This window comes from Solanum tuberosum, unplaced genomic scaffold, assembly GCF_000226075.1.
Source record: "Solanum tuberosum cultivar DM 1-3 516 R44 unplaced genomic scaffold, SolTub_3.0 scf00052, whole genome shotgun sequence".
Taxonomy (NCBI): Eukaryota; Viridiplantae; Streptophyta; class Magnoliopsida; order Solanales; family Solanaceae; genus Solanum; species Solanum tuberosum.
In genome coordinates this window covers 1,476,535-1,488,135 of record NW_006238977.1, presented here as the reverse complement: position 1 = coordinate 1,488,135, position 11,601 = coordinate 1,476,535, and the positions used below count along the sequence as shown (strand labels likewise).

Genomic DNA, 11,601 nt, shown 5'->3' with positions numbered 1-11,601 from the left:
GATGGAACTTGTGTGTGATAATCAAGCGGCTCTTCATATCGCATCAAATCCAGTGTTTCATGAAAGGACTAAGCACATTGAGATTGACTGTCACTTTGTCAGAGAAAAGATACTCTCAGGAGATATTGTTACGAAATTTGTGAAGTCAAATGATCAGCTTGCAGATATCTTCACCAAGTCCCTCACAAGTCCTCGTATTAATTACATCTGTAACAAGCTAGGTACATATGATTTGTATGCACCAGCTTGAGGGGGAGTGTTAGAATAGAAATATGTATATATTCCTACTTAGAATAGGAAGAAGAATAGGAATAGGAATCCTAGTTAGAAAAGGATTTCAATGTATATGTATTGTCTATAAATAGGGTCTCAATGTAACAATTTAGATACACAATTCAATATTATTTTTCCCATATATTTCTCACAGCTAGCATGAGCCATTTAGGAATCAAAGAATATATACAGTAAATCAAGCAGAAGTATTTGATTAGTTGGATAATGCCAGTTCGGAGATGCTTTAGTAGGCACTATGATCTACATTCTGCGCTACAGCTCCAAGTCTTGACAACCAATAATGCTGGAAAACAGAAATGATCCCAACCATTCTTATCAGAAAGGGGTGAAGAATACTAATGAAACTAGATGGAATATCGAACGAGCATATATCTGATAAGAAGAACAACTCACTTGACACAGATTTTGCAGTTCTTTGCTCTATCAAGCGCCATCTAAGTGTGGTTAAGAATTCCCAAAATGCAATTTAAGGAACCAAAGCTTCATTTCATATGCTTATATAGCACTAAATGCAGAAAAGCAGAGTGATGAAGAATAGTGTTATCAAAAGCAAAAAGCGCAAAAAAGCTCTAAGGTCCGTTGGGGCTTTAAGCGCAAATGAATTAATGAAAAAAGGCGCAAAGGTAGAAAAAACATAAATATAGATGTTTAGTCCAAGACAAACAATTATAAGGATGAATGACAAATATATGGACAAAGAAATTGAACTTTTCAACAATGAAGTGAAATTTCAATTGTTAGTGTCAGAGGCTCATTGGCAAGAAAAAGTATGCCTTAGAACCTTGATGACGAGACTGAAGTGCACATTAAGCGAGGCGAAGCGCTCAACATGTTTTGAGCCTCTCTTCTGGGCTTAAGCACACTTTAAGCGTGTCTTTGACAACACCGATCATAAATCAGCATTATTTTAACGAAATGAGATGTTATTGAACAAATAGTAAAAAGCATCAACCACAAAAAAGACATGGTATTATGTGAGCAAATGAAAACTCAACCAAACCTGCATGTTAAATGCAACCATCTGAGCTCCATGCATCCAACCTATTAGTGGCTTGTAGTTGGAGGAGTTAAATCTAGTACCTTTGGGGTACACCCTTAGAATGTTTCTTTGCGTGAACCTAGAAAAAAAATTCAGCACACAATTAGGATATAAATCCATGACAACTCTACTGACGGTTTAAAGCTACCTCAACTGTCTTTGCTTTGTTATGCTGAAATACAAACCTCACAATTTCGGTTCCATGAGATTCAGCAGCCTTTTCGAGAGCCTGTTCGCTTAAACTTAGGCGTCTTACTTTATCAGGGTCGATTTTCAATGCCTCCTTTAACCCACCTTTAGGTTTACCAGCATGGATGGCAATAAGGCGTTTATAAGCAGATGCCACATGTCCTCTGTGAGTGGCATCATCGTCATCTTCATAACTTTTATCACTGTCACTCTGCAGAAAATAAATCCAAATCACAACCATCATAAGTAGTTGCATGTTAGACCATATAAGGAGAATAAGGTGAAGAATCCCAGTTCCAGCAGACCTTTTCATTTTCTTCTCGATCAGCTGTCAAGCTTGAAGGTTCGGAACCCCATACATCATCCTCGGAATCCTTTGACCTCTGAGAGCTATTTCGTCTGTCCTTACAAACACTAGCACTGGCTTCAAGGTACTCTTTTGGAGGTTTGGTTGAAATAATAATACGATGCTTTAATTCTTCTGGTGAAGGGCATTCCTTTAGACTATCCGATTCAGGAACAAAGAGCATTTCTCCAAATGTTTCAGTGAGCATCTACAAGTAAAACATTAGAAAGGAGCATCTCAATAACCAATAAAAGGAGGAAAGGAACAGCACAACTGAAGAAAGAAGGCATAGAAGCAAGAAATAGAAACTCACCTGAGCCACTTTAGCTTGAAGATCAGGCGTTAGATGATCTTCCAGTGTTATTACAACAGGGTAAGGAGAAGCAGAAAATGCATGTTCTTTTATTGACTTGAGACATCTTATTAATTCCACAGGGGTTGTCACTGTCCTACACTTTGCAAAAAAGCAACTTACAAGAATTTCATAGGAAGTAATCAAGAATATTAGTAAATGTAAATGCTGCAATCTCTAATAGATTACAACCAACAAGAGCCATCTTATTGTCCCTCATTTTTGTCCTTGAAGATTTGGAATGGAAGTGTTAACTGTTAAGTGCGGGAAGTTCGCACAAGTCATTTTAGTAATTTTATAATCTCCATGCACATTCAACTCCAAAACTCTAATCTTAAGCACAACACCAATACAGAGCTTCATCTTTTGAGCTCAAGAACAGTAAAACTCTAAATAAGAGTAATTTTACACTTCAAATCACCGTAGTAACTCCTAGCTTAAAATATTAATTTCAATACTTCAATGAAAAAAAAGAAAAAGAATTGTAAGAGAAACCCCAGCTTCTCATTAGATTTGTCAGATATAATAACTCACGTTTAGCACAATAAGGAAAAGGCAGAATGGGTAGTAGATAGCATAATACTTGCATGATATAATGATTGAGTCTATAGAAGTTAACGGACTCTCAAGATCCTGCGATGCAAAGTTTCTAGTCAATACATCTACTCAACAAACTAACATAACCAACAAGACTTTCACTGGGGATACAGGGTTTAGGGACTACTTGATTAGCGCCGCATGAACTACTTCTGCTGTTAAAAGCACAAAAAATAAAGCCATAACAAGAGGACAAGCCAAACAGAGACCTAGTATATTCTGTCAACATTCAATTAAGCCTACATTTACAGCCAGTGATGATCATCCAATACCCTACATGAATTAATGTTGCTTCCACTAGAAAGTACAAGATGATGTATTAAAGTTCTATTCAAAGCCATGAAGGCAGTCTCCAGATTGAGTAGAGCCAGTCAGAGTACATCCTAGAAACTTTTGTAAGCATGCAGGCATTTTTAATAGCTGTCTATAGATGCTGTTCTTACTGTTCCTTTTTGTATGCTTTGTATTGCTTTCTGTATTAGTTTCCACATTTTCTTAATTGCCGTATTCCTCATTCATAACTATTTTGATTTGGTGCACTTGAGTCAATGGTCTTTCGGAAACGGTCTCTCTACCTCCTACCTCCATGAGGTAGGGTAAGGTCACCCCACTTGTGGGATTTACACCGGGTATGTTGTTGTTGTTGTTGTTGTCATAGACATTTCTGTCCAATTTCAGAAGATTAGTAACAGTTTACTGTATGAGTTAATTAAAGTATATTTTATTTTTTGGCTTGTTTTAAGTAATAGTTCTAGTACAATTTGAAGTTGAGTGTGCCTTCATCATTCAGTTTCATATGATATTATGAAAGAACCTAATTGAATGGGATAAACTTTATGGTGGTTAGAGCAGAGTATTGATTTTAGAAGAACTTGATGTCTTCTCATTTAACTGGTGTACGATGAAGGTAAATAGGATCTCCAAAAATCAATGACTTACACAATGCCACCTTTTTTACCTTCAGCAAAAACATGTACATATACAACCTATTCCAGTTGTATATTTAATCCCCCACGATAATCTGTCTTTTATTTGCTGGTCCACATGCCAGGAAGACAAAACAATTCATTACCTTAAGACCATATAAAATCTTCATTTTGATTGGTACTAGAAGAGTAAATAGTGGAAGAAATGTCTGCTCTGGCTTTGGGGTAAGTCAAGTGAATTACGATAGCAACTAGTTTCACTTGGTTCCATTCTACTCATGCTCTAGATTAAATCTATGTCAGCAACACTCATGCAAGCAGATGAATGAAGTGATAAACTTGAAAACAGGGCCAATACTTGGAGAATGAAGGAAGTATAATCTGGAACAATTGCATTTATACCAAGAGCAAGAAATTTCTGAAGAAATCTGATGTAGTGAATTAAGAAGCACTGGAGGGAGGTGGTAGGTATCCCGTGGAATTAGTCGAGGTGCACGAAAGCTGGCTAGAACAGCACGGTCATCACAAAAAAAAAGCACTGGTTCTTAACTTGAGAAGGACTTGGAGCATAACACAATCCCATCAGATAGTATTATAAAGGGATCATTAGAGGAGAGATAAAAGAAGCTTGCAAAGCTTGTACCTGGAGCTTGAAATGGTGCACTGAGACGTTGGAGTAGTGGGGTCGTTTGTCTAGTTAACAAGTTTTAGACTTTACAGTTGAGTCCACTCATCCAAGCACAAGACTACAGCATAATCAAGCATTAATGTAGTGTCTAAGTGCACAACAAGAATGTCTGAATATTTGGGTGGTGAAGGGTGAGCTTTTAATAAGAAAAGTCACAATGCAATCTTTCAAACCATCTAAGCGCGCTAGAGGGTCTAAACTGCTAATTCTGGAAAAGAGAAGACTTGCTTGAAGACAGACCACTCTAATAGCTAGGCTTCAACAAAATGCTACAAAAGGCAGGAGATGCACAAACCTTCCATGAAGTACGTGTACGTCATCCTTGTCGGAATTTGGCCATATATCAAGCTCTATCACTCTTACACCTTTTTTCAGTGCCTTTATAATTGGGACATCACTGCAGTCACTCGTCAGCTGATTCCCAGTCAAGTAAGAATTGTGTCCAGTGAATATAAAATAATGAGAGAGTGGAGCGTTCATATCATGGTTAACCTGAAAGAAGCAAACATAATGAGATAAGGATATCTCAAGAAACACAAAACATCAATCATTCAATCAACTACACCTCAATTCCAATATACTTGAACTCGGCTATATAACAGTCTATATCCATTCTACTATATTCAGTCCACAGTAGCTCATTTAACACTACCAAGGGCGGAGGCAGCATATAATGAGGGGGTTCGAACCCCCTCGGCGAAAAATATTACTATTTATACATGGTTAAAATTATATTTTAGGTATGTATAATAGATGTCGAACCCTCTTCCACTAGTTCATGTGTTTACTTCTCAGATTTTGAAGCCCCTTATTAAAATTTCTGGCTCCGCCACTGAACACTACACCCAAGTGCCAACCTAGCTGCTGATCATGTTATTGAAGAATGCCCTCCTTTTTCCTGTTTGTAGTTAGGCAAGCCTCTTTACTCTATTAAATATCCAAAAAAGAAAAGGACAAGTTTGCTCATTCTCCACACGTAGAAATAATCAGGTTTAAGTTCCAACTTTGTTTGGCTACCCCATTTCCCAAAAGGATAATGTGTAGAAGTAGGCACTTCAAATAATGCTTAATTGGTAAAAGGACTAAATTTCAGCCTCTGAGAAACCAGGAAAGGGAAAAGTTACTCTAAGTCATCAACTTTATGCATTTCCTAATAAGACAAAGATCCAACAATAAGAGCAAGAGTAACTTAAACTTGATCGGCAAATAAAGGTCAGCAGAGAAGAGATAGTGATGGAAATCTCCAAGAATAAGAACTTGGCAAGTTAACATTGTATACAAAGCACACACTTCAAATAATGCTTAATTAATAAAAGGTAGTAGTAACTTTCAACACCCAAAAAGGGAAATTCTTTTGAGAATATTTGGTTTTGGGCGATGCAATTAGTAATGCCCAGGCAGATGTGCCCTCGGCCCAATGGCTTCGGGCACAACTTGTGTTCAAAGACGCATTGATTCACAGGATTCGGCAATTCACACCAAGTATCTCATTTCACTATGTTCTTCATCTATGCAAGAGCCGAGAATAGTTTTAACCAAAAAGGGAAATCTCACTCAAAGTCTCAAACTTTGAGTTCTTTCCCAAAATGGATTCAACTTATATGCATTGACAGTGTCACTAACTGGCTTCCATTTCCAAGTTATCACATCAGACTTCAATTTGAGACCGTCTCTATCAGTGCACATAACTTAAGTTCTCTCTAAATAAGACAAAAGATCCAACACAACAAAAGCAAGAATACACTCCCTCTTTCCCTTTTTGACAACTCTTTTTAACTCCAATTTACAGTGACAACAAGTTTAAACGTTATTTTGATACATTCCACGTATCTTTAAACCTCAAGGCTCAAACTTTATTCACTTTCTCAAACTCCGTATAAGTGAAAACCAGACAAACAAATTGAAACAACGGAGGGAGTACCTTGAAATTGATTGGGGGATTAAGGTCAGCAGAAAAGAGGTAATGATGAAAATCATCAAGAGCAAGAGCCTGACGAGCTAACTTAGTAATGGGGTGTCTTTTCTGAAGGATCTGTCGAACAACAGCATCAGCATCAGCAACAGTCAATTGGGTCTCTCCCTGAACTTCAATCAAGAACTTCAGCAACTGTTCTGCACTCATCTGGTTCCCACCATCACCATATTTCTTAAATGCCTCTTTCACATCTGTTGGTGGCTCTGCCTCTGTTACCTTGAATTTGCGTGAGAAACACACACATACCCTATAATTCCCCATTCTTCACTTGACCCAAGTTTTAATTTTTCAATTAGAACACAAAAATCTGAGATTAATGGGGTTCTTGAAATACCCCCAAAGTTCAATTTTTTCAGTCACAACACAAAAATTAGAAAGAAGAGACTAATGGGGTTCTTGGGATACTCCAAAGTTGTAATCTTTTTCAGCTAATAAGTGTAAATTCTTGGATCCACAAGTCTTTAACTTTATAGTTTTTAATAGGGTATATGAAAGAAAATGGTGATGATATAGGTGTGTGTATATATATATATATATATATATATATATATATATATATATATATATATATATATATATATATATATATATATATATATATATATATATATATATATATATATATATATATATATATATATATATATATATATATATATATATATATATATATATATATATATATATATATATATATATATATATATATATATATATATATATATATATATATATATATATATATATATATATATATATATATATATATATATATATATATATATATATATATATATATATATATATATATATATATATATATATATATATATATATATATATATATATATATATATATATATATATATATATATATATATATATATATATATATATATATATATATATATATATATATATATATATATATATATATATATATATATATATATATATATATATATATATATATATATATATATATATATATATATATATATATATATATATATATATATATATATATATATATATATATATATATATATATATATATATATATATATATATATATATATATATATATATATATATATATATATATATATATATATATATATATATATATATATATATATATATATATATATATATATATATATATATATATATATATATATATATATATATATATATATATATATATATATATATATATATATATATATATATATATATATATATATATATATATATATATATATATATATATATATATATATATATATATATATATATATATATATATATATATATATATATATATATATATATATATATATATATATATATATATATATATATATATATATATATATATATATATATATATATATATATATATATATATATATATATATATATATATATATATATATATATATATATATATATATATATTTATTATATAATATGAATGGATAGGTCAAAGAACAGGTGAATAAAGTGGAGCTGTTGCTGGCAATTGGATTTTCTTTTTGGGGTTTTAGGTTTGGAAGAAGACAGATGTATACTTTGTTGGATTTTTGGCATTAAAGTATATACCCCATTATATACTCACATTTACTATAACACCTTGTTTGGATGGATGATAACTTATCGTATCGTATCGTATCGTATCGTATTGTATTGTTAATTTGGATATATATTTGTTATTTAGTATGATCGTGTTATTACCTTATATTATCTTTACTTATTATTTAATAATTTTATTTTATCACTATATTTTCACAATAGCTTATCTTGTCCCCTATTTTTCTTGTTACCATATAATACAATATGATACATTATGAAACAATATGCAATAACTATCCAAACAATATGATACATTATGAAACAATATGCAATAACTATCCAAACAAAATGTAGGAGTTAGAGAAAATAGACATTTAATATAATTCTCTTAAAGTTATTATTATTAAAAAAAAATATTCATTCAGTAGTTGGTATTCACATTGGAGTCTGATTAAAGTTGGATTTGCGTCGAAAAGTCCTAGATTGGAGGTAATTCACTCTCTAAGAAAAGCTACTTCATACTTAGGGAGGTCGAATCTGAAACCTTTGATTAATGATAAAAAATATTTATCACTCTACCACAACCCTTGTTGATAAGCTATTATTAGTAAGTATTATTTTTCGCACACTAAAAAGTTATTGTTTAACAACAACCAAAAGTTCAATATGTTATCACGGATGAGGTTTGAAAAAGATAGTGTTATACATATTTAATCTTATCTTGTGAAGATAAAAAAATTATTTTCGCTAAATCCTTAATTTAAGGAAAGATGAAAAAGAAAAAGCAATAACAACAAACAGTAACACCACAAGATAATAGATAAATAAAATAAAAGAAACGAACAAAAAAATACTAAAGATCTAAGAATAAGCAACTTAAAAATAATAGTAGAACTCTTATGATGGAAAACGGATATGATCACCAACCTATTAACCCTCAATTTTAATACTTGACTTTTCCATCCTTTTATTAAGGGTCATGTTGCCGGTAGATTGAAATTGCATCATGTTATATTGAATAAACTCTCCTCATTTTCTTTGACGTGTTTCTGCCTCTCTTCAGGCTCACTAAAATCAACCTCTCACACCTTCTTACTGGGGGCATTTATGTAGCTCCTCTGTACATCTTTGAATCATCTCAATCTTTCTTTCTGCATCTTATCCACCACAAAGGTCACTTCAACTTTATCTCAAATATCTTCATTCTTAATTTTGTCTCTCTTGGTATGTCCATACGTCGATCACAACATCCTTATTTTTTATTCTTTCATCTTCTTGATATGAGCGTTCTTGACTAACCAATACTTCAGTCTATACAACAGAGTTGATCTAACTACTACTCTGTAGACTTAACTTTCAACCTTAGTGGCACATTTCTGTCACACAAAATGCCATGAATGAACTTAGAAACCTCTATTTTATCCATTATGTTTTAATAATGATGTGTAACATCATCATCAATTTCTTTTGTTATCTTGAATTACTAACCCAGATACTTGAAACTTCATCTCTTAGGAATGATTTGTGAATCAAGTCTCACATCCATGTTTTGCTTCATGAGCCTTACTGAACTTGCGCGTTACATATTTTATCTTGGTCTTGCTCAAGTTGAAACCTTCACTTTTAAGTTTGTCTTCATAATACCTCAAACTTAATGTTAACTCTGCTTTAATAATTCATTTATTACTATAAACTTTAAAAAAATATTATAAAAGGATTATTTTTTTATAGTACATAAGCCTTCTGTATTTACGTAGTTCGAGAAAGACCCAAACTCCAAAAATATGAATAATAGAGTGTGCTTTAATAATGTTTGTTCATATTTTAAAATAGGAACATGAAACACGTGCACTACAACCTCTGTTTGGTCATGTGGGATTATCTATATATACCCTTTTAGTTTGACTAGTGGCATACATATATTTATTTATTATTTGATTTTTATTCGACGTTTGATATCTGTATTAAAGTTTAATTGATTTAGTTAGAGGTCGACTAATTCAAATTCACATCGCGTGGATCTCCATTTGAGGAAGAAGCGCTCTCGAGTTAAAGAAGGAGCAATCACATCCGCTAAATCATATCTTTCGGTGATGTCACACATATATGATTGTGCTCGAGTAACGTAAAACTTATTACTATAATATAATTTGGATTTGAAATGTTGTTAGTAATATTTGGAAAATTACCGAAATACTTGGAAATTTTTGTATTTTAAGGCGTGTCAGAAATACTATTTTTAAGAATAGTAATTTAACATAGATTCCTACAAAATAATTTAACAAACTTGATTATAATATTTTTAATATAAAAACTAGGTGCAAAAAATAATAAACTAATAAAAATTAATTTTGATAAGAAATTCAACGAAAGAAACAAGAGTATTTTCTCTTTTCTTTCCAATTACATGGTGACTTTCTAAAAACTCTTGTTCTGCATTATCTTATCTTCCACTTCAGGTGGACGATTTAGATTAACATGATTGAGTGGGTCATCTAGAGTCATGCTTTCAACAAATTAGCTATTGTATTCTAACTTTGAGATTGCCCTAAAATCCTCTCAACAAGTTCCTTCTTAAGCAAGCGTAGAGCTCTTGTCAACTCTGAGTTATATCTGATGATTTCTTTTGAGGAAGATCATGTCAGACATCAGAGTTGTGGTTTAGTATTTTTTGCCTATGAAAATAGCGAACTAGAGATGTTAATTAAAAATAAACAAACAAAAATATGAATTAACACAAAAGAATCTATCGAAAATTAATTGTTGCCAATTCTCGGCGACGGCGACACCAAATTTACCAGCACAAAACACAATATATCTAAGCACTTCGCTAGTTAAAATTAGTATAGTCAAGAATCGTATCTACATGGATTGATTTTAGTAGAAATTCAATATAATTTCCTTGAGTATTATCCAGAAAGTCAAATCTTGAGAGTTGTGTGGTAAAATCACTATGTTGAAGAATGTAAATTATTTTAGCACTAGTAAGGCAATAGAACTTGAAAAAATATCAAAATTTGATTATCAATTAAAGAAATTAGGAACACGGTGAATAGGATAGCAAAGTTACAACTTAAGAATATGCTATAGTTCAAGGTTTAGAAATAAATATTTTTGCTTCTTACAAATACAAAAGTTGATTACTATTTCTATCAATAAATAAAACTCTTTGAATTTGACTTCCAATAGACTTAGTCATGTAACAAAGTAAACATGTGTGTAGATGTTCCGGAAGGGCTAGTTTTAAGAAAGCTTCTTGCAAATACTTTCAAACTCCAATCCTTAACAATAATTTTCAAGGGATAAGGGTCTGAAAAATATCCCAACTTTGGTCGGATTTGCTGTTGCGATACTAAACTTTCATAAGGACCTATTACCTCCCTAGACTATTTAATACCGTATTTTAAACATATATATTTGCCCACGTGGACATAAAAAATAATGCAAAATTATAAATAGTAATGTGTCCACGTGTGCACATATATACCTTTAAAATACACTATTAAATAGTTCAGGGGGTAAAAAATACGGTATTAAATAGTCTAGGGAGGTAATAGGTCATTATGAAAGTTTAGTATCGCAACAGCAAATCCGACCAAAGTTGGGGTATTTTTCAGACC

At 31.9% G+C, this 11,601-nt stretch overlaps 1 protein-coding gene across 1 annotated transcript in view; it reads right to left on the bottom strand.

Moving 5' to 3' along the window:
• LOC102596402 (phosphoinositide phospholipase C 4-like) overlaps positions 1–6,932 on the bottom strand; it is a 12,839-nt gene extending 5,907 nt beyond the window's left edge. Inside the window, exons 1-6 of the mRNA XM_006343986.2 lie at positions 6,353–6,932; positions 4,727–4,923; positions 2,182–2,317; positions 1,828–2,076; positions 1,519–1,733; positions 1,295–1,412 (exon numbers count right to left, since the gene is read on the bottom strand). Of these exons, the coding sequence (XP_006344048.1) occupies positions 1,295–1,412; positions 1,519–1,733; positions 1,828–2,076; positions 2,182–2,317; positions 4,727–4,923; positions 6,353–6,667 (1,230 nt within the window). The 5' untranslated portion in view covers positions 6,668–6,932. The remainder of the gene's footprint in view (positions 1–1,294; positions 1,413–1,518; positions 1,734–1,827; positions 2,077–2,181; positions 2,318–4,726; positions 4,924–6,352) is intronic.
• Between the last annotated feature and the right edge of the window lie 4,669 nt (positions 6,933–11,601).